At 43.2% G+C, this 24,642-nt stretch overlaps 1 protein-coding gene across 11 annotated transcripts in view; it reads right to left on the minus strand.

The window, feature by feature from the left end:
- Nucleotides 1-24,642, minus strand: part of smyd3 (SET and MYND domain containing 3) — a 785,608-nt gene that overhangs the window by 328,891 nt on the left and 432,075 nt on the right. The window contains exon 1 of one of the 11 annotated variants that reach the window (XM_072580437.1): nt 13,461-13,484. The exons of the other annotated variants lie outside the window; for them this stretch is intronic. Within the exon in view, the coding sequence (XP_072436538.1) occupies nt 13,461-13,469 (9 nt within the window). The 5' untranslated portion in view covers nt 13,470-13,484. Of the gene's footprint in view, nt 1-13,460; nt 13,485-24,642 lie in introns of those variants that run through there. 11 annotated transcript variants of the gene reach the window in all.

The following is a 24,642-nucleotide window of genomic DNA, read 5'->3' on the forward strand; positions in this document are numbered from 1 at the left end:
GACACCTTCTGGCTCTGACACTGGACTCTGCCTTTTGTTTTTAGTTAATCATCCTTCTTGGATGAGTAACGGAAACAGATCTTCAAGTGAAGAGGATGCTGTATCTGAATTTAATGAAACCTGTGAGGCAGCCCCTATTTGCAGGTCTGTAGCCATCCTCAAGAGAACTGTACACTGATCTGTATACAGACCTTGGGAGACGTGCAGAGTATCTGGGGACAGAGTGCTCCAGGAAGACCACATTTCTACTTGGGAACATGCACAGTAACAGAATATAATGAAAAGGTTTCTATTTCCTTCATGGTGATGAAGCAGTGCCCGCAGCACTGAAAATTACTATCATCCATCTCATGCCAGCTACACTGCTCCACTGTGCAAGGGAACACAGACAGTATGGACTGTAGAAAGTGGGAATACAAAGCACTGAGGGATTGCTTTCAAATACTACACAGTCTTCCCACCTGGTTGACCCTTGTACACCGCTCCTTTGAAAGCAGCTTGCACTGTACAGGTTACAGCCCCTGAATGTAATGCCTCAATAATCGCTGGCCAAACGAAAGACCCCAGTGACGCACATGTCCTCTGAACATCTTGAGTTCAACTGAAATTCTTTAATGCTATCACATTAACATGATTAATAAATTCCCCTGTCTCACCTCTGCCATTTTCAAAGTGAGGTAAAGGTGCCCATCAATATTGAAGAATTAGCTGCCTTCACTTGACAGCTATTGGGGCTTAAATGCAGGTGCTTAATTCAGCAGGACTGCTCTGAGTGCTTACTCAAGATTACAAAATGCTAGACTTCACAAGAGGACTGAAATAAAAACAGATTGACAAAGCTATCTCTTTCCCTTTAATATAGAAATGTGTATGAAGGAGCCATTGATTGGGTGAGGAAGAAAACGTAAGACAAGATTAATGTACCTGTAGGTCTTCAGCTGAGGAAGATGGGGTGGAGATGGTATACACAGAAGCCTACTTCCTGATGGATGAATGCTGGTGAGATGGCACGCAGGTGAGATGGCACGCAGGTGAGATGGCACGCAGGTGAGATGGCACGCAGGTGAATGGATTTTGTATTCTTCAATCTCAACTCAAATTACAGCTAAGTTGGGCTAAGCGGTTTTCCTAACAGCTTCCAAACATTAAAATAAAACTTGTGGCTGCCTTCACTGGGAATAATAGCATTCAGATAGTCTCTTTTGACCAATTCTATCTGGTGGGCACTCAGTGTGCATTGAGTTAGTTTAAAGGAATGGAAATTACTCTGCCAAGGAAAACAGTTAGGAATAACAATACTCATGATGAGACATTCCAGTTGCACCTTATCACATGAAATAATCTCACATGATTAATTACTTTTGAAATGCAGTGATTTGTGATTAAAGCCCTCATTTTGAGACTGAATGTAATCCAATAAATCATTCTCCAAAGTTTGATAAAAATGAGAAAGACTTGTGTTTCATGACTTCAGGGCATCCAAAAGTAGTTTACATTCAATTGAATTCTTCTCAAGTGTAGAAACTACTGTAGGGTCAGAAATGTGACAGCTGGTTTGCACACAGCAAGATCCCACCAATGCAAATATGATAATGCCCAATACATATCTCTAAGTCATGCTGCTTGTTCTTCTTCAGTTATAGCTGCTGGAAATTGAGGGCACCATCCCCCAACAAGGGCAAGATACCAGGTCGGGGGGATGTAGATGGCGAGGAGGAGAGGACAGTGAAAAGCAGCAGAATTGGTTGCAACACCATACTGGCCTCCTGCTCCCATCCCCATTGTGTTTTACCTACAGGAGGAAATCCAGGTCACCTACTATTCCCCTCTCCAGGGCCTGCAGCCTGGTTCCAAAACAATTCCATACTTACTACTTTGCCAGACTCTCCTCAGATCAATTACTTGAGCTTAGTGACACACTGGAACCAGGACATGCTGGTAGCTCTTGGAGCCAGTGAAAGGCCCAATGACCATTAAATGGCAGCAGGGTGAGCTGGCCAAGGGCATGCAGTCTCATCTCTTCCCTCTATCCAGGGTCAAATTTAACACAATATTACCATGGGATATTGAGTGTCCATCTGAGAAGGGCAGTAAAAGAGTCATGTTATAGCTGTACAAGACATTGGTGAGGCCACATTTGGTGCACTGCGTATAATTCTGGTCGCCCTCCTTATAGGAAGGATGTTATTAAACTTGAGAAGGTGTAAAAAAGATTTATAAGCATGTAACTGAGATTGGAGGGCTTGAGTTATAAGGAGAGGCTGAACAGACTGGGGCTATTTTCCCTGCAGCGTCAGAGGCTGAGGGGTGACCTTATAGGGGTTATAAAATCATGAGGGGCAAAGATAAGGTGAATAGACAAGGAGTTTTTTTCCCCAGGTTAGGGGAGTCCAAAACTAGAGGGCATAGGTTTAAGTAGAGAGGGAAAGATTTAAAAGGGACCTAAAAGGCAACTTCTTTCACTCAGAGGGTGGTGTGTGTATGGAATAAGCTGGCAGAGGACGTGGTGGAGGCTGATGCAGTTGTAACATTTAAAAGGCATCTGGATGGCGGCGATATGAACAGGAAGAGTTTAGAGGGATATGGGCCAAATACTGGCAAATGGTACTAGATTTATTGAGGATATCTGGTTGGCATGGACACATTGAACCATTTCTGTGCTGAATATCTCCATGACTCTATGGCAGGCAGGGCCTGGATTTAACAGCCCAGCTGCACCATAGCACCTTTAGCAGTGCAGCACTCCTTCAGTACTGCAATAGAGTATCCCCTGAGTTCTCGTTCACGGGTTCCTGGAGTGGAACTTGCATCCATAATCCTCTGAGTCAGGGACAAAGAGTTTTGTCCTCAGCCCTGCCACACGTACTGGACTGATTGGACCAAAGGCTCTGCTTCCATGCTGTATGACTCTCTGTGTCTAATGCATATGTACAAATGAGTGACTAAACCACTACCAGTAGATGAAAATAATCAATGGGTACTTTGCTTCAGCTAATGTTTGGATAACATCATTTGTTTGTGACATAGCCCTGGACAGCCTGCAGGGGGGGCTTTTAAAGCCAGCCATCATGGAGCCCAAAGCCAGGGCTAGGGGAGGTTCAAGATCTGCTGGGGGGAGGCACAAGGCTTGTCTGAGATGGGAGGGTGTGAGGGGTGCAGTTCAATGCTTGCGGGGTTTAGTTCAAGGTCTACCTGAATTAGTGTCCATTAAGTCCATTCGTACTCCCAGTGGAATTCAATGGCTTTATTTTCCTGGAAATTAATTTCACAGCTTGGGGTGACATAATCAACTTCATTTTCAAAGTTCTAAAATTTCACGTGAGTGCTTTACTAGCACACAACTTGCTGAAAATCAATTTGTCAATTTCTTTAATAACCTTGAAATTTACAAAGAATGTAGGCTCAACTTCTTCTTGATCTGAAACTTCTGACATTGGATTCTAATTTTTTTTTGCTTAAGATTTTCAAGTCCATAAAATGTCTGTTAAATCATTCTGTCTGATCCATATTTCTCTAATGCCACCTTCACTATGAGAACACATTTGCATGAAACTCAACTGAGTCTGTGGGTTATCTCCCAAATTGATGGGCTCAGTCCCATTTACTTCCTGGAAACATTCTGTGAAATGTCTGCTCAAATTGGAATGCACTTAAAGAAAAATATGTTGATACACCAAGACAGTGGGCAAATTGGTGAACTCTCCAAAGCAGCCAATATTAAATGTGCCACCCTGTGTTTTATAGAGTCATAGAGATGTACAGCGTGGAAACAGACCCTTTGGTCCAACCCATCCATGCCGACCAGATATCCCAACCCAATCTAGTCCCACCTGCCAGCACCCGGCCCATATCCCTCCAAACCCTTCCTATTCATATACCCATCCAGATGCCTTTTAAACGTTGCAATTATACCAGCCTCCACCACTTCCTCTGGCAGCTCATTCCATCACGTACCACCCTCTGAGTGAAAAGGTTGCCCCTTAGGTCTCTTTTATATCTTTCCCCCCTCTCCCTAAACCTATGCCCTCTGGTTCTAGACTCCCCCACCCCAGGAAAATACTTTGTCTATTTATCCTATCCATGCCCCTCATGATTTTATAAACCTCTATAAGGTCACACCTCAGCCTCTGATGCTCCAAGGAAAACAGCCCCAGCCTATTCAAACTCTCCTTATAGCTCAAATCGTCCAACCCTGGCAACATCCTTGTAAATCTTTTCTGAACCCTTTCAAGTTCCACAACATCTTTCCAATAGGAAGGAGACCAGAATTGCATGCAATATTCCAACAGTGGCCTAACCAATGTCCTGTACAGCCGCAACATGACCTCCCAACTCAATACTCTGACCAATAAAGGAGTGTATACCTTCCAAGGAAAGTATACCAATAAAGGAAACACCTTCTTCATTATCCTATCTACCTGTGACTCAACTTTTAAAACTCTAAAACATAGCAGATTAAACAAATACAAGGGCATGGTGGCTCAGTGGTTAGCACTACTGCCTCACAACGCCAGGGACCTGGGTTCGATTCCAGCCTCAGTTGATTGTGCAAATTCCACACAGAAATTCTCTCCATGTCTGCATGGCTTTCCTCTGGCTTCTCCAGTTTCTGCCACAGTCCAAAGATATGCAGGTTAGGTGGGTTGGTCATGGGAAATGAAGAATTACAGGGAGAGGGTAGGGATTGGGTCTGGATAGGTTGCCCTGAGGGTCGTTGCTCACTCGGTGGGCAGAATGGCCTGCTTCCAAATCTTCACAACAGCTGGGTTTAGGAGAAAAATGTTACTTGTCCCATATGGCATTGCCATACAGTTCTAAATCACTCTGACAAACTCCTTATCTGTTCTGAGCACAGTGTAATTATAGGAGTGTTATCTAGGTTACTGTACGGCCTGACCTAAGTTAGACTCATCATTAATAGGACAGAGAGTGACAGCTGTATCCACATTTACAGTTAAACATAGAGGTAACCGATCCTCAAATGCTTCAGAGTTTTGACTAAAATCTACCCTTGGTGTATCTTGCTGAGGTGCTATTTTTGAAATTGTTTGAGTGAGGTAGCAGGCAGATATTGCCCCTGTTTAAAAAGCCATCCTACAGGGATAGTACACCTGAAAGTGTTACAGATGAAATGCTGGGCTTATCAACTATCTGTCAAATCAGATGGGCTGTTTGGGAGGACAGCACAGTTGGTACAATGTTATAACAAGAGTCTGCTGTAATACCATTCTTTTGGTAATACTGCACATTTGCCATTTCTGAAGGCAATTTTTGGGAATACCTTTGAGAAAGCTATTTGCTGTACTAATGACAAGGCTGTTAAAATGCTTAACAAAGTCACTCAGTAAACAGGATGCCACTACCAAAGGCACTTTGCCCTCTTCTGTGAACATTCCACAGGGACTATTCCCTCTTTGACACTCTGGTCCACTACTCTGCCATATCTAATACTCCCTCCCCACCCCCAAAAAGGGCCTTCCCACACAATCTCAGAAGGTGTAACACTTACCCTTACACCCTCATTATATTCAAGGCCCCAGAAACCACTTCCAGGCAATTTAGTTGTGTTTCTTTCAATGTAGTCTATTGTTTTCACTGCTCATAATGTGGCCTCCTCTACACTGGTAAGACCAAACGTTGACTGCTTTGCAGTACACCTCCACTCTGTTCATGAGAATAACCCTGACCTTCTAGTTGGCGAAAGTGAGGACTGCAGAAGTTGGAGATTAAAGTCAAGATTAGAGTGGTGCTGGAAAAACACAGCAGGTCAGGTAGCATCCGAGGAGCAGGAAAATCGACATTTTGGGCAAAAGCCCTTCATTCCTGATGAAGTGCTTTTGGCTGAAACATTGATTTTCCTGCTCCTTGGATGCTGCCTTGACCTGCTGTGCTTTTCCAGCACCACTCTAACCCTGACCTTCTAGTTGCCTGCCACTATCTGGTACTCTGGTGAAGAGTGGTAAGAGGTGGTAAGGATGTTGCCAGGATTGAAGGGTTTGAGCGAAAGGTAGAGGCTGAATGGACTGGGGCTGTTTTCCATGGACATTAGAGGCTGAGGGGTGACCTTATACAGGTTTATAAAATCATGAGGGGCATGGATAGGGTCAATAACAAAAGTCTTTTTCTTAAGGTAGGGGAGTGCAAAACTAGAGGGCATAGGTTTAGAGTGAGAGGGGAAAGATTTAAAAAGGTGGCAGACGGGGCTAGATTGGGTTGGAATATCTTGTGTGGACATGGACAGGTTGGACCGAAGGGTCTGTTTCCGTGCTGTGCATCTCTATGACTCTATGACTGGAGGGGGTTACTTTTTTCATGCACAGGGTAGTGCATGTATGGAATGAGCTGCCAGAGGAGGTGGTGGAGGCTGGTATAATCACAACATTTAAAAGGCATCTGGATAGGTACATGAATAGGAAGGGTTTAGAGGGAGATGGGCCAAGTGCTGGCAAATGGGACTAGGTCAGTTTAGGATATCTGATTGGCACAGACAAGTTGGTCTGAAGGATCTATCTCTGTGCTGTATAACTCTATAATTCTAAGATGGTGAACTGGTGATAGGGGATGCCTGAATTCTAAATTTTAAGGATTAATCTTGTATAAACTCTGGAATTGGAACCACAATATTAACTGAACCAGGAACAGTAGGCTAGGCACAACAAAGAGCAGGTGGAGGGGAGTGACCTTTAACACATTAGTTACCCAGTAAACCTTGTAAACTGCGAGAGAGCACAGGGCCTGAGCATCAGCAGTTCAGTAGTAATCAGTGTAGTCTCACTCCTACCATAACTGACTGAAAAGGGACAAACTGAGGCCATATAAAATGGCAGAGCTCCATCCAGCTCTTATAACTCTGTTACTTCAAGTGAAGATGGCCAAAGGGAGAAGGCAAGATAATAAGAGAGGACAATAAACTGGGTAATAATAGAATCTGCTTCACCATGGTATTAACAACCAGAGGGTGAAAACCGACATTAGGAAACATGAAGAGCTGACACAGGAACAAATACAGAGTTCTTCATCTATCTAATACATAATGCAGGTTACATGTGTATTTGTAGACAGAGAGGAAACCTGGGAGATTACTGTCTAAAAATATCAAATTGTCATTTATAACACTAACTTGTTGCTTTCCCCAGTCCCAGACACTTCTCTCATGTCTTTCAATCTCTCCTAATGAAAGCATTCAGTTGCTAGAAGTGTTAGTTTTTGCTCTCCAGCTCTTAATGCTCGAGAAATAAAAATCGCCCTTATAGTGTTCAGTGTACTATTTCTGCTTTGAGGCAGTGGCTGCTAATTTCTGTAGTTTGGGAAAATGGTGGTGAGGTGCAGATGGGCCAGAATAATTGAAACAAACAGAATCGAAGGGCTGAATGGTATTACAATGGATGTGGCATGTGGCTCAGCCATGATCAGTTGGCAACTGGGCTTCAGTAGAGGGTATAGGGAGGAGGTGGTGGTACATTGGTAATGTCACTGGACTACTAATCCAGAGGTCTAGTCTAATGATTTAGGAACACTGGTCAAAGCTCCGAGCCTGTGGAATTGATAAGATCTGGAACTAAAAGCTAGCCCCTATAACAGTGACCACAAAACTACCATCAGAAACAAAAACAGAAATTGCTGAAGAATCTCAGCAGGTCTGGCAGCATCTAAGGAAAGAAATCACAGGTAACGTTTTGGGTCCAGTGATCCTTCTTCAGAACTGATGGTACCTAGGAAAAGGGCATTTTGTTTAAACAAAAGATGGTGGGTGGAGGGGTGAGGAGGAGGAAACGAAAGGTGAAGATATCACCCAAAGACAGATAAAAACAGTTGGCCAGACAAAGACATGGATAAAGGCCAGCCTGGGAGAGGTTAATGTTATAAATGACAACTTAGTTTTTCGTTTAGACAGCACTCTCCCACGTCCCTTACCGTCTACATATACACATATAATACAGCTACTACTGGGGCATATTATTAACTGACAATGAAACTATTGTCACTTGTTTAAAAACCCACATGGTTCAGCAGTGTCCTTTGGGGAAACAATATTTGCTGTCCTTCCCCAGTCTGGCCGATATGTGACTCCAGACCTACGGGTGGATTCAAGCCACTCAGTCTAAAAGCAAGGAGGAATTGCATTTACATCAAAAAATAAGATAAAACATTCCTATTATACAAAGAATAGAAGGTAATTTGACCCATCAATTCTGGCTCTTTGAAAAAGCTACCAATTAATTTCACTCTTTAAAGCCCAGCAATTTCCTTTTCCCTTTTAGAGCATTGAATTGGCCAAAGAGCTCATGTCAAAAACACTGTACCATTAAAGCCAGAGAAGGAACAATTCAGCAGGCAGTCAATATGAAAAGGCTGGTCACTGAGTTGCTACCTCACAACAAGTGTGGGTTTTGAAGTGGTAACACATTCTTGCTTTACAGGATTTTTTGAAACAAGGCAGAGTTAAGAAAGCTTGCCTCTTCAATTCCCCTTAAACAAACTCAATTGTGAAATACCAAGAAGGGGACTTCCACTATAACAGGTTTACCCCATGGTTATGACTACTGCTCCTGGTATTGTGATTTGGAGGCCTTTCTTTCCTGCAGCCTGGAGGCCACCTTTCCCATTGTGCGACAAACATTGGAGGATGTGACCCGTTCTCATGTGCTCACAGTACTGACCCCCATCACCTGAACATGATGCAGTTCAGCACAAAATCACTTCTCTACTCTATTCAGCAGCTCACCTCCTGCACTCAGCTGCCAAACGGAATTTGTATCCATTTTATCTAAATTGAATAAAATCACCGAGAGGTTCTGGAGTGAACTGTTGTTTCTTGTGATATTATTTTGGCCTGTATAAATCATAAGCTTTAAAATCAATACCTAATTTTGTCCTCAGCCATGATTGGATGAAGGACTACAGTATTGGACAATGCAGTGTAAGCATTTTCTGTACCATTATAGGCAGTTTATATTTCAATTTACTCAAGGGAAGGCCAATTGATGGCACCACATAAAAGATGTTTTTAAAAGATGGTGATGTCAAGAACATTAACGATGACATTTAAAATCGTTTCTCAATTCCCTTCTCCATCACCTCTTTGTCAGTCATCACTCATTTGCTAACATTTCTGCTTCTCACATGATTTCAAGTTCAAGCCTCACTCCAGGATTTGAGCACAGAGATAATCGCTGACACTCTGGTGCAGTCGGAGGTGCTGCCCTTACTATGAGACATCAATCAGAGTTCCCAGGCATCTGCTCATTTGCATGTGAAAGATCCCTTGGCACTATTCCGAAGGACAGCAGGGGAGTTATCCCCAGAGTGCTGGCCAATTCTTCAAGCAACATCACAGAAAAACAGGTAAACTGATCATTGTCTCATTGCTGGTTGTGGGACTGTGCTGTGTGCTGTTTAGGTTATTATATAACGGACTACAATTTAAAATGTACTTCAATCGGTTGTACTTTGAGACATCCAATGGTCATGAGAAGTGCTATGCAATGCAGATTCCCCCCACTCCCCGAAAGGAATGGCTCTTCCCAGTCAGCCTCAAGTTTCCCTTTTTATTTGATCTCAACGTAGACAACAAATACAAGCTCCATGGCCCTGAAGAAGGCAGCTATGCTGGCCGACCTGTCACCTGGAAGGCTGTAGTCCTGCTACTCATGCTCCTCTCTGAGCATGTGAGGTCGGGAACAGGGCCTGGGGCACTGGACTACATCACGGCCCGATAACCAGAGCCTGGGACTCCTGGGAACTGCTGTATTTAGGCAAGGCCAAGGAAGGGGGGAGCTGCTGTGCTTGGCCTGGGTTGAAATGTGCAGTGTGAGGACAGGGATGGGATCCGCTGTGCTTGGTGGGGGAGGGGGAAAGGGTGGGGTGGAGTGTCCACTATTTTTGGGCTGGGCACGGAGCCCACTGCCCTTGAGTTGGGCATCAGATTCCAAGACAGGAACACCACAAGGGCCTGTGATTTCCTGCCACCAGAATACTGAGAGGTTTGAGGATATGTGGAATCTGGAAGACTGTAAAGTACTGAATTACGAAGACACTGCATCAAATAACTACCACTATTTTGACAATAAAAACCGCACTAGCTCTGCATTTCACCTTAATTTGGGGATTTGGATTCATGTTCATTTTCAAAACATTTAGAAAGTGCAACGTGCACAGATTTATCTGCAGTGTTTTCAAGTCAGGATTTTTCAGTCCAATGTGGCTCCAAACTACATGTGGAAGAATTGAGTCGAATGCATGTTGTGCTATTCTTGAAACATCTTGACACTTGTAATGACAACAAACAAGATCAAGTGTGAAAGCACAGCTGGTAGACACGCAAATTAACAGAAACCTGCTAGGACTCTTAAAATAGCATTCCTATTTTGAAAGACGAAAGTGTAAAGGCAAGAAAAAAACAGTTTCTAAAGGATTGTGCTGCTCTAGTGAGGAAAGGTCAGTGCCAAGAATTAACGTTTAAAGTGCAGGCACCAAGTGTATTCAACATATCCAATGTCACCCTTTGCTCAACTACAGAAAGGAAAATCTTATGTTTATGAGTTCTGAAGAAGAATCACATTTGGTTTGGAACGTGAACTCTGTTCCTCTCTTCAAATACCTGCTGAACCATTTCAGTAATTTCTGTTTTTTTAATGCATTTATATGGCACTTTTCACAAGCTCAGGATTTCGCAAAGGACTTCATAGCCGATTAAGAACTTGCAAGTCATAGCATCCCTACAGTGTGAAAGCAGGCCATTCATCCCATCAAGTCCACACCAACCCTAAGAGCGCCCCATCCAGACCGGCTGATCCACCTGACCGGCACATCCCTGGACACTACGGGCAATTTAGCATGGTCAGTCCACCTAACTCGCAAATCTTTGGACTGTGGGAAGAAACTGGAGCATCCGGAGGAAACCCAGGATGACATGGGAAGAATGTGCAAAATCCACACGGACAGTCGCCTGAGGCTGGAATTGAACCCAAGTCCCTGGCGCTGTGAAGCAGCAATTGCTAAGCACTGAGCCACCATGCTGCCCACATTGTAGTCATTTGCAAAGGAGCTCCAAAATTTTATGTATGGAGTGTGTTGCAAGGACCTTACTGCACATGGCTTTGGAGCAGACAAGACTGAGGGGGAACATTGCTGAGATATATAAAATTATGACAGGAAGAATCTTTCTCCCTTTGGTGGGGGATCTGATGACCATGGGTGTAGACTTAAGGTGAGGGGCAGGGGGTTTAGAAGGGATGTAAGGAAAAGGTTTTTCCCCAGAGAGTGGTGAGAATCTGGAACTCACTGCCCGGAAGAATGTAGAGGCAGAAACCCTCTTAACATTTACAATGTATTTAAAAGTGCACTTATAATGCCATGGCAATCGACCAAGTGTTGGAAAATGGGGTTAGAATAGTGAAGTGGGTGTTTTTGATTAATGCAAACTTCGTGGACCGAAGGGTTTTTTTCTGCATAGTAGACCTCTATAGGTCTAAGACATGGCACCTCATTTCACTCATATACAGGTAACAGTCAACTGCACCTCAGTGCTGTCAATCCTTCCATTGCCTAAGTACTGCCAGTCTACTTGGCCATCATCCTTTCTAGTATGAGCCAGCAATTTCCTTCAATTAAATTTCAGGAGGATCAAAAGGCACTTGCAACAGCCCTATCCCAGCACTTTTCCCTCCCACCCAACCACTGCCACTGTCTCAGGCTGAGCCAAACAGGTCAGTGACCCTGAGCTATGCATCTGTCTTTGCTCTCTACCCCTAAACCTCACCTGCTAACACCTCCATCATGTCACTGTTTTCAAAGCCTAGCTCAGTCCATCTGCTTTGGCAACCCTTGTCCATGCCTTGTCCCTTCCAGAATTGATTATTACAAAGCTGCAGCAGGCCTTCCTTCCCCGGTAAACACATCCAGAAATGTACTAACTGTCCTGACTTGTACTAAGTCCCACCCAGGATGATCCGAATGCTCACACTGACCTCCATTGATTCCCTGGTTCACTAACACTTCAATTACAATATCATCTTCAAATCTCTGTATGGCTTCCCTCCTCCCAGGCTCTGTAGTCGTCCTCCTGCCACATAATCCACAAAGAAAACTGTCTTCTACCAATGCAAAAGCAAGATGGGATCATCAATCTGAAACATAACCTCTGTTTCTCTCTCAATAGTTGCTGCCAGACAGCATGAGTCTTCCCAGTACTTTGATTTGAAGCTTTCCTTCAATTTTCATTTCTCAGCCAACCCGGACTCCCATTGTCCTCGCAGCAGCCACGCTCTCAGTCATCTAAGCTGCAGGATCTGCAGTTCTCTCCCTACGATTCTGATAATCTCCTTTCTTCTGTAAGAACTTCTGATGTCTCCTTGTTCAGCGCTGGGGGTCAATTTTTCTCTGATGATGCTCTTGTACAACACCTTGGGATATTTTTCAATGCTTAAACTACGATTTAATGAAATCGATTGAGGTGGTTGTCAGTCAGTGCTGTGAAATGTTGGAAACAGCCAGCTGTGACCATGAATAGGTGAGGAAATGTCAGCCCTTAGCCAGTATTTTGACGACCATTTAGCTGACAAATTGGTGTTGGCACTGGTACACATCCCACTGCTGCCAAGCCAAGGTTAAACTGAATACCACAACAGTGATACAAAGGGCTAGATGATCTAACTCAAGAAAATCTGTACGCTCTGTAATGAATCACAGGATATTTTACAAAGGGCTTATTGACAGCATATAAACTTTCACTCTAATTCACAACTACACACCTCTCATTCAAAGTCCTGCATCAAGAGTGTCAGTATCAGGAAGGGCTGGTCCTGCTGAGAGCTGTCCATGCTGCTGACTCCCTCCCGCCATCACTCATCTGTACCTGGCACCCTCTGCAATCTCAGGCCTCAGTAGGTGTAGTGTTAGCAGTAGCCAGCATCCTCCTGAGCCACTATTGGACAATAGTGAGCTGCTGACATCCTGTTGGTCAGCGTCATGTGGTGGGCTGCACCTCTGTGCCCAGGTCCTCGATTCAGGTGGAAGGCCCAGCACTGGCCTGCCATGTGCCGGAGTGGAATTTGAAATGAGGCCACCTAGGGTTTTGGCCGACTCTGCAGTCCAGACACCCACACACTTCTGGATGTCACACACAACGGAAGCCCACCGTCAGGTGATCCTTCAGTAAGTAACATCAAAAGAGGTCTAGGGTGATATTTCTTAGTCCAAGAAGTTAGCATCGACAAATACATAACAATTGGCATCTCAGAGAAATAATGTAAATGTCATTGAATTATTAGGATAGGCGACGGCCTAGTGGTATTATCGCTTGGCTGTTAATCTAGAAACCCAGGTAATGTTCTGGGGTCCTGGCTTCTAATCCTGTCACAGCAGATGGTGGAATTTGAATCCAATTTTAAAAAGAATCTGGAATTAAGAGTCTAATGATGGCCATGAATCTATTTTCGATTATCAGAAAAAAGACTCACCTGGTTCATTAATGTCCTTTAGGGAAGGTAACTGCCATTCTTACTTGGTCTCGTTTATATGTGACTCCAGACCCACTGCAATGTGGTTGACGCTCAACTGCCTCTGGGCAAATAGGCTTGAGCAATAAATGCTGACCTGGCCAGCAATGCCCTCATCCAGTAAATGAATAAAAATAGAGTCCTTGGCAGTCATGAAAATAAACACATCATCCCACACATTAGGTATCACAATGACAGCAATGTGTATTGTTCCCCTGTCAGATGTCAGGCTGCAGGTACTGACAGCTCACTCTGCACAAGCTATGCAAGAGTTAAAAGAATCCAAAAATCAAACAGCCATAAAAAGGGTTGCTTGGCAACAACAATCCAAATGTTTTATGGCCTAACCATTCCACTCAATCATGCTCCAGACTAAAGGAATGTCAGTCCAGTTGTTCTTCAGTAACGGTTTCATGATTGACAGCAGCTTCCAGCTCTGTTTAAAATCACCCCATGCTAGAACAGCAATCAAGTGCCATTACGGTATAGAAATATGTCTTATATATAATATTCACAGACACATATATACTCATGTACAGACTTAAACACACATACATGCACACAATGTGTAGAGATCCATGATTCAAAGCTGAATAAGTATAAGACCGAAACAATAACAGAAATTGCTGGAAAAGCTCAGCAGCATCTGTGAAGAGAAATCAAGAGTTAACATTTCAGTTTCGGTGACCCAGTTCTGAGGAAGGCTTTGATTTGATCTGAAACTTTGATTTCTCTGCACAGACGCTGCCCGCCCTGCTGAGCTTTTCCAGCAACTTCTGTTTTTGTTTCTGATTTACAGCGTCTGTGGTTCTTTCGGTTTTTATTAAGTATAAGACCGATTTCCTTTTTTTAAAAATGTTACAGCAAACTATTAAGAGCAGGAATACAATGTAATAAATTTATAAAATTAAATGAATATAATAATGAGAGCAAGTTGGGTGATGTGTTGCTACTGCAGCACATGGAAGCTCCTGGACACCAAACTGATTCAAGTGAACATGCCTTACCAACTGACTACAACTCAGGCAATTTGAATGGAGGATCCAAGTTGAGGAGCTGGAGGTTAAGCTGCAGATGTTGTGCCACATAGAGTCATGGAGGTCTACAGCATGGAAACAGGCCCTTCAGCCAAGCCTGTCCATGCTGCCCAGTTCCATCAGGGAATGGGAAAGTGACCTGGGCACTTTGCTCCAGAGGGCGGTCACACCCATCAGAGATAATTCAAATTTGGGCAGTGATGGGGGACAGAAGGGTATGATGGCAGGCAAGGAAGGCATGGGAACCCAAGGTTTAAAATTGAGGAGCCTTGGCTAACGATGCAAGTTTCTTACAATCTGTGCAGACAAGAGTGGGGACAGCGTGGAGGATGAGCAAACTGACCACAGCACCTTGGTCAGCCAATCAAGCAAGGGGAGGGAAGAGAAATGTAGCAGTAATTAGCGACAATATCATTAGGAGGATAGATCTGTTTGAAAGTGTGGTGCTGGAAAGGCACAGCAGGTCAGTCAGCATCTAAGAAGCAAGAGAATCGACATTTTGGGAAGAAATGTTGATTCTCCTGCTCCTCAGATGCTGCCTGGCTGCTGTGCTTTTCCAGCACCACACTCTTCAATGATCTGCAGTCCTCATTTTCTCCCCAGACAGATCTTTTCACTGTAGCTGTGAGCTTCAATCCCAAAGGACATGTTGCCTGCCTGGTGCCAGCGTTAAGGATATCTCCTCCAGTGGAGGAGTACTTAGAGAGGGAGTGGAGGGATCCAGTTGTTATTGTCCACAGTGGACCAACGACACTGTTAGGACGAGAAAGAAGTGCTGCTGGAAGACGTTGAACAGATAAATTGGAAACAGACCCTCGAAGATACGAATCTTTAGTTCACTATCTGAGCACAGGCAAACTGGCACAGAGTAAATAAAGTCGAGAAATGTGTGACTCAAAGCTTGATGTGGGCGGACTGGGTTTCAGTTTCTGGGATACTGACACCCGTATTGAGGGAGAAGGGAGTTGTGCTGGTGCTTCGCATGAACTTCAGACCAGTGTCCCGCAGAACCCAATAACTGGGGCTGTAGAGAGAGCTTTAAACTAATGACAGTACAGGGAATAGGGTGTGGGAGAGGGGAAATATAGGCACACAAAGCAAAAAGATATGGCAGCATTACAGGATAGCTATGATAATGATACCCAGAGTGGGACAGGAACTGACAGTCACTTTTTCAAACATCGAAAAACAGCAATAAATAGGGTCAAAGGGGAAAGAATTGTAAAAATGACAAAGGAGTGGCTTTTAACTTGAATACATATGGCATATAGAATAAAGTAAATTAATTAATAGCATTAATACAAGTTAAAAGTCTGATCTTATAGCCATTACTGGGACATGATTACTAGGAGATTAATGCTCGGAACTAAATACCAGGGCTATGGGACTTTTCGAAAGGACAGGCAGGAAGGGACGGTGTAGCTTTGTTAAGCTATGGAATAGAATAAGTACAAGAGCAAGAAATGATTTACATCATTTTCAAGATGCCATGTAAAAACTGTAAAAAAAACACGACATCAAACAAACTAGCAGGCAACTTGCCACCAGGACACACGAACACCAACTGGCCACCAAACATCATGACCCACTATCACTAGTTTCTATACATACAGACAAAGAAGGACACCACTTTGACTGGGACAACACACATACCCGAGGACAGGCGAAACAAAGACACGCACGAGAATGCCAAGAGGCATGGCATTCAAACCAGAACTCCATCAATAAACACATCAATTTAGACCCCATTTACCTTGTCTTGAAACAAAGAACCGGAAATGATATCACCCACCCTAAGAAACCAAGACCTGGAAATACAGATTGGGACACACCAGCAGCACTTCACCAAAGACTCTCACCGATGATGTTACCTAGTATGGTGACAAAACGTTTATAAACAAACCTTCAAGCTCAGCAAGCAAACTTACATACTTAACAAGAAATTGTCTTAGATTGGAGGAAATAAAATCCGTATGCATGGAGGTACGAAATACCAAGGAGAAGACGACACTGGGGAGGAGTAGCCCAAAGATCCCCTAACAATAGCTATACAGTATGACAAAGGATAAATCAGAAGATAATGAGGGCATGTAAAATTTGGAGCACATTAATCACGAGTGACTTTAATCTTTAGTGCATATTGGGAAAGTCAGATCGGCAGAGATAGTCATGAAAAAGAACTCGTGGAGTGGTGTTTGGAGCACTTTCAAAGAACAATATGCTGTGGATCCAACCAGTGATCAGATTATTTAGGAAGTATAATAAAGGAGGTTTAATAAATGATCGCAGGGTAAAAGATCCCTTTGACAACAGTAACCTTAACATGGTAGTGTGACAATACTGTGGCTTTAAGAGGTGTGTTTTGTCCTGGTTTCTTTTAGAGAGAGATTGGGGGACAAGTGTAGAGTAGAATATGAGAAAATAAATGACATGTGAGGCCCTGGGAGCTTTATGTAAAGTTGTAACAATAGAAGTAGCCTGGATGGGTGTGGCCAGCACTCATTGACCAGGATTTGGAGGATTGTTTTAGCTTTCACATTCAGCAGAAGCTGCTGGAGTTTTGAAGAAGTAGAAGCTTTTTTTTTGCCCTCGGTTACAGCTAGAAGCTGGGTTTCTTTTCCTACTGTGAGCATTACATGTAAGCAAATCTGTTTTCTGAATTTGTCTTTTTGCCAAGGGGTGTGTTTGTGGATGTTACTATATTGGAACAGTTAATTAGTGATAGTTTCTGATCTATTATTCTGTTAAGTTTTCCAATAGAGTTAAGTTGTTCGAAGTTGTTCTTTTTTTGTTGAAGTTTAACTATAGTGTTTGAATAAATTGTACTTTGCTTAACATCGAGAAGTTTGACCAATGGGAATTGCATCTGCAACACAGCACTTTACATTCTTTAAAATAAGAAAACAGTTACAGTCCAGGCTACATAGTTTGCATCAGTCTTCATCAGAGAAAATACTAACAGCATTTCAAAAAGACTAAATAATCAAAGTGAAAGGCAATAAATACAATAACTATTACTATAGAACTCAGAAAACTGATGATGGCAACCTGTAATTAGTGAAGTGCCATAGGGATTGGTGCTGGGGCCACAAATATTCACAATATATATAAATGACTTCGATGAGTAAAGTGAATGCACTGTATCCAAGTTTGCAGGTGACACAAAAATAGGTGGGAAGGCAAGTGGTGAGGATTACAAGAACAGTCTGTCAAGGGATATCGAGAGGTTAAACAAAAATCTCAACAGATGAAATATAATGTAGGAAAATGTGAGGTTATGCAATTTGGCAGGAAAAACGGAGGAGCTGAGTAATATTTGAATAGGGAAAGACTGCAGAATGTTACAGCCCAGAGGAATTTGGGAATCCTTGTGCAGATCACAATAAGTTAATATACAAGGTCATAGGTAGAAGGGAAGATAAAGAGACTGTTGGCTTTCATTCAAAGGAAAAGGGGTTAAAAAAACAGGGAAGGCTTGCTAAATCTGTACAATTCACTAGTCAGGCCACACCTGGAATACTGTGAACAGTTTTGGCCCCCTTATCTAGGGAAAGATGTACTGCCACTGGTGCAGTCCAAAGACGTTGCTGACACCAGTTACGGAGGGACTGTCTTATAAGGACAGGTTTTGTAGATTGAGCCTATACTCTCTAGAATATAGAGGAATGAAAGGTGACTCTGTTGAAACATGCAAGATTCTTAAGGGCTTGACAGGGTAGATGAGGAAAGGTTGTTGCCCCATGGGGGAGAATCTAGGACCAGCAGTCATAATCTCAGAATTAGGGGCTACCCATATTAAAAAAAGAGAAGAATTCCCTTCTCAAATGGTAGTCAATCTGTGGAATTCTTTACCACAGAGGGGTGTCAAGGCTGTGTCATTAAGTATATTCAAGGCTGAGACAGACAGATTTTTAATCAGTAAGGGGGTCGAGGGTCATGGGGAAAAGGCAGGAGTATCAGATCAACCATGATCCCATTGAATGACCAGAGCAGAAATGAAGGAGTGAATGGCCTAATTCTGCTGCTATGTCTTAGACCGACAGAAGAGATTACATTAAAACAAGAAGTTAAAAAATGTGCAGCTCATCAGTCAGTATCTAAAAAGAGAACATAGTCACTCTCTGTGGGTCCCTACATTGGAACTGGAAAAGATACAACCTTTTCACAAGATGGAGAAAACTGAAGAGTTTTAAAGGGTAAAGGTCAGTTGGATCAAGTTGGGTTTTGCATATTGTGAAAAATAATTAATTGAATAGAAGTAAAAAGCATCAGTATTAGGCTACATCTTTATTCTAGGTTTTTCTTTTTGATTTTTATCCTGGGATGACTTCATTATGATTCCAATTGAAGTCCATGACAAAGAATACATTTGGAATTGAAAACTAGTCTTCGTAATGGTGACCATTAAACTATTGTCTGATTCACTAATGTCCTCTAGTTCTGCCATCCTTACCTGGTCTGGCCTTTATGTGACAATGCAAAATGTTTGACCATAAGATAAAGGAGCAGACCCATCAAGTCCACTGTGCAATTCCATCACAGTTGATACGTTTCTCAATCTCATTCTTCTGCCTTCTCCTTGTAATCCATGATTCCCCCTACCAATCAAGAACTGATCTATTCTGTTTTGAATAAGGGTCACTGGACCTGAAACAATGACTCTGCTTTCTTTCCACTGCGAGAAAGTGAGGACTGCAGATGCTAGAGATCAGAGTTGAGAGTGGAGTGCTGGAAAAGCGCAGCAGGTCAAGCAGCATTCCTGATTATCAGGAATTCCTGATGAAGGGCTCTTGCCCAAAATGTTGATTCTCCTGCTCCACGGATGCTGCCTGACCTTTGTTTCCACTGATGCTGCCAGACCTGCTGAGCTTCTCCAGAAATATTATAAACCTCTTGTTTGTATCTATCTATCTGTCTTAAATACACTCAATGATTGGCCTCCACAGTCTACAACAGCATAGATCCTCCACCCTCTAGCTGAAGAAATTCCTCCCTCATTATGAGACTGTGCCGTTGGGCCTGAGTGTATCCTATTAGTGGAAACATTTCCTCCATGTCCATTATATTCAAGCCTCTCCGCATTCTGTAAGTTTCAATGAGATCTTCTTTCATTTTTCTAAATTCCATCAAGTATAAACCCAGAGTCCTCGACCATTCCTCATATGACAAGTCCATATGATGCTGCAGAATGAATTCTGAGGAAAGGTCATTGGAGCCGAAACGTTAACAACTGGTTTCTCTCCTTAGATACTGCCAGACCCGGTGAGCTTTTCCAGCAACTTTTTTTTGTCCTCAATAAAGGCCCAGTAAGTCACTCTGTTCAACGTTAATAGCACATGATGAACATTTATGGTCTTTACAGCAATACCCACATTCCACTGATTCATCTTTCTCCGAAGCACAGAGTTCAGCAATTTCAGCTCTCCCAGCGTTTATTGAACTGTTTCTTTCACTGAAGCAGTATTTTAAAAAGCAGCCAGGTTCAGATCATCAGCAATTATTGTCGCACTTCACTGCAGTTATTTTAACAAAAATGTACTTCTATTCACAATTATCATCTCTAGTCAGTAGACCTGGCTAGCAACTTTTCGAAATGATTGTGCCTCTATCACTGTTTCTCTCGCTCCGTTCCAGAATTCTCACCTCTTTGTTTTACTCAGACTGCCAACAAACTAAAACCACTCGCATAAACACAGCATATTTAATGTAACAAAATGTCCCGAGGCACAGGAATGATATCAAACAATATTTGACACCATCCTCAGAAAATGTGTTTCAACGAGTGACTAAAAGTTTGGTCAAAGGTGTCGGCTTTAAGGAGCATGTTAAAGGAAGGGAGAGGTAGATGTGAAGAGAATTCAACTGATCATTGAGATAAAAATCAGATACTGATGGCTCAATACTGCCCTCCTGGGAAGTGGCAAAAAGGGGAAATAATGGAGCAAGTAGGCCTCATCAGCATCTATTTGGTGACTTAGACAACAAATAGCAATACAGCATGGTTCAACCAGGATTCAAACACCTCAGATCGCTTGTGTACTCCATAACGCAAAGTAACAATCTTAAGTATTTTTCATCAACCTATTCAAACATGTCATATATCTACCTCCTTCTTGAAAACACAGAATGATTTGGCCTCAACCACTTCTTGTGGTAGTGAATTCCATAGCCCAATCTCTGGGTGAAGACATTTCTCCTCATCTCAGTCCGAAAAGGTTTCCCCCTTATCCTTAAACCATGATGCTGGCTTTGGACTCCCCACCATTCGGAACATCCTTCTTGCATTTAACCTGTCTAGTCCTGTGAGAAATTTATAGTTTTCCATATGATTTCTCCCGGTTCAATTCAATAACACACCAGTGAACACAATACAAACTGAATCTTATCAGATCGAGTGGATCGGTTGGAGACACAGATAGAAGCGATGAGGAATTTGCGACAGCAACAGTATGTGATGGATGGCAGTTACAGGAAGGGGAGAAAGTCTCAGATACAGTCACATAGATGGGTTAACTCCAGGAAGGATAAGAGAGGTAGGCAGCTAGTGTAGGAGTCTTTTGTGAATATACCCATTTCAAACAGGTATGCTGTTTTGGAAAAAGTAGGGGATGATGGATTCTCAGGGGAACAGCCAAGTTTCTGGTATTGAGACTGGCTCTAATGCAACGAGGGGTACGTCAGCTTCCAAGGGATCAATTGTGTTAGGGGATTCTGTAGTCAGAGGTACAGACAGACGTTTCTGTGGCCAACAGAGAAAAAGCAGAATGGTGTGTTGTTTCCCTGGTGCTAGGATCAAGGATGTCTCAGAGAGGGTGCAGAATGTTCTCACGGGGGAGAGGGGCCAGCAGGAGGTCATTGTCCACATTGGAACCAATGACATTGGAAGGGAAAAGATTAAGATTCTGAAGGGAGATTACAGAGAGTCGGCAGAAATTTAAAAAGGATGTCCTCAAGGGTAGTAATACCTGGATTACTCCCTTTGCTATGAGCTATTGAGGGCAGGAATAGGAGGATAGAGCAGATGAATGCATGGCTGAGGAGCTGGTGTATGGGAGAAGGATTCACATTTTTGGGTCATTGGAATCTCTTTTGGGGTAGAAGTGACCTGTATAAGAAGGACGGATTGCACCTAAATTGGAAGTGGACTAATATACTGGCAGGGAAATTTGCTAGAACTGCTTGGGAGGATTTAAATTAGTAAGTTAGGGGGGTGGGACCCAGGGAGATAGTGAGGAAAGAGATCGATCTGAGACGGGTACAGCTGAGAACAGAAGTGAGTCAAACAGTCAGGGAAGGCAGGGACAAGGGAGGACTAATAAATTAAACTGCATTTATTTCAATGCAAGGGGCCTAACAGGGAAGGCAGATGAACTCAGGGCATGGTTAGGAACATGGGAATGGGATATCATAGCAATTACGGAAACATGGCTCAGGGATGGGCAGGACTGGCAGCTGAATGTTCCAGGATACAAATGCTACAGGAAGGATAGAAAGGGAGGCAAGAGAGGAGGGGGAGTGGCATTTTTGATAAGGGATAGCATTACAGCTGTGCTGAGGGAGGATATTCCCGGAAATACATCCAGGGAAGTTATTTGGGTGGAACTGAGAAATAAGAAAGGGATGATCACCTTATTGGGATTGTATTATAGACCTCCCAATAGTCAGAGAGAAATTGAGAAACAAACTTGTAAGGAGATCTCAGCTATCTGTAAGAACAATAGGGTAGTTATAGTAGGGGATTTTAACTTCCAAACATCAAATGGGACTGCCATAGTGTTGAAGGTTTAGATGGAGAGGAATTTCTTAATTGTGTACAAGACAATTTTCTGATTCAGTATGTGGACGTACCTACTAGAGAAGGTGCAAAACTTGACCTACTCTTGGGAATTAAGGCAGGGCAGGTGACTTAGGTGTCAGTGGGGGAGCACTTTGGGGCCAGCGACCATAATTCTATTCATTTTAAAATAGTGATGGAAAAGATAGACCAGATCTAAAAGTTGAAATTCTAAATTGGAGAAAGGCCAATTTTGACGGTATTAGGCAAGAACTTTCAAAAGCTGATTGGAGGCAGATGTTCGCTGGTAAAGGGACGGCTGGAAAATGGGAAGCCTTCAGAAATGAGATAACAAGAATCCAGAGAAAGTATATTTCTGTCAGGGTGAAAGGGAAGGCTGGTAGGTATAGGGAATGCTGGATGACTAAAGAAGTTGAGGGTTTGGTTAAGGAAAAGAAGGAAGCATATGTCAGGTACAGACAGGATAGATCGAGTGAATCCTTAGAAGAGTATAAAGAAAGTAGGAGTGCACTTAAAAGGGAAATCAGGAGGGCAAAATGGGGACATGAGATAGCTTTGGCAAATAGAATTAAGGAGAATCCAAAGGGTTTTTACAAATATATTTGGGACAAAAGGGTAACTAGGGAGAGAATAGGGCCCCTCAAAGATCAGCAAGGCGGCCTTTGTGTGGAGCTGCACAAAATGGGGGAGATACTAAATGAATATTTTGCATCAGTATTTACTGTGGAAAAGGATATGGAAGATATAGCCTGTAGGGAAATAGATGGTGACATCTTGCAAAATGTCCAGATTACAGAGGAGGAATTGCTGGATGTCTTGAAATGGTTAAAGGTGGATAAATCCCCAGGACCTGATCAGGTGTACTCGAGAACTATGTGGGAAGCTAGAGAAGTGATTGCTGGGCCTCTTGCTGAGATATTTGTATCAGCGATAGTCACAGGTGAGGTGCCGGAAGACTGGAGGTTGGCAAACGTGGTGCCACTGTTTAAGAAGGGTGGTAAGGACAAGCTAAGGAACTATAGACCAGTGAGCCTGACATCGGTGGTGGGCAAGTTGTTGGAGGGAATCCTGAGGGACAGGATGTACATGTATTTGGAAAGGCAAGGACTGATTAGGGATAGTCAACATGGATTTGTGTGTAGGAAATCATGTCTCACAAACTTGATTATGTTTTTTGAAGAAGTAACAAAGAAGGTTGATGAGGGCAGAGCAGTAGATGTGATCTATACGGACTTCAGTAAGGCGTTTGACAAGGTTCCCCATGGGAGACTGGTTAGCAAGGTTAGGTCTCATGGAATACAGGGAGGACTAGCCATTTGGATACAGAACTGGCTCAAAGGTAGAAGACAGAGGGTGGTGGTGGAGGGTTGTTTTTCAGACTGGAGGCCTGTGACCAGTGGAATGCCACAAGGATCGGTGCTGGGCCCTCTACATTTTGTCATTTATATAAATGATTTGGATGCAAGCATAAGAGGTACAGTTAGTAAGTTTGCAGATGACACCAAAATTGGAGGTGTAGTGGACAACTAAGAGGGTTACATCAGATTACAACAGGATCTTGACCAGATGGGTCAATGGGCTGAGAAGTGGCAGATGGAGTTTAATTCAGATAAATGTGAGGAGCTGCATTTTGGGAAAGCAAATCTTCGCAGGACTTATACACTTAATGGTAAGGTCCTAGGGAGTGTTGTTGAACAAAGAGACCTTGGAGTTCAGGTTCATAGCTCCTTGAAAGTGGAGTCGCAGGTAGATAGGATAGTGAAGAAGGCGTTTAGTATGCTTTCCTTTATTGGTCAGAGTATTGAGTACAGGAGTTGGGAGGTCATGTTGCGGATGTACAGGACATTGGTTAGGCCACTGTTGGAATATTGAGTGCAATTCTGGTCTCCTTCCTATCGGAAAGGTGTTCTGCAACTTGAATGAGTTCAGAAAAGATTTACAAAGATGTTGCCAGGGTTGGAGGATCTGAGCTACAGGGAGTGACTGAACAGGCTGGGGTAGTTTTCCCTGGAGCGTCGGAAATTTACAAAATTATGAGAGACATGGATAGGGTAAATAGGCAAAGTCTTTTCCCCGGGGTCGGGGAGTCCAGAACTAGAGGGCATAGATTTAGGGTGAGAGGGGAAAGATACAAAAGAGACCTAAGGGGCAACTTTTTCACGCAGTGGGTGGTACATGTGGGGAATGAGCTGCCAGAGGATGTGGTGGAGGCTGGTACAATTGCAACATTGAAGAGGCATTTGGATGGGTATATGAATAGGAAGGGTTTGGAGGGATATGGGCCGGGTGCTGGCAGGTAGGACTAGATTGG

The sequence above is a fragment of the Chiloscyllium punctatum genome, chromosome 11 (assembly GCF_047496795.1).
Source record: "Chiloscyllium punctatum isolate Juve2018m chromosome 11, sChiPun1.3, whole genome shotgun sequence".
Lineage (NCBI taxonomy): Eukaryota > Metazoa > Chordata > Chondrichthyes > Orectolobiformes > Hemiscylliidae > Chiloscyllium > Chiloscyllium punctatum.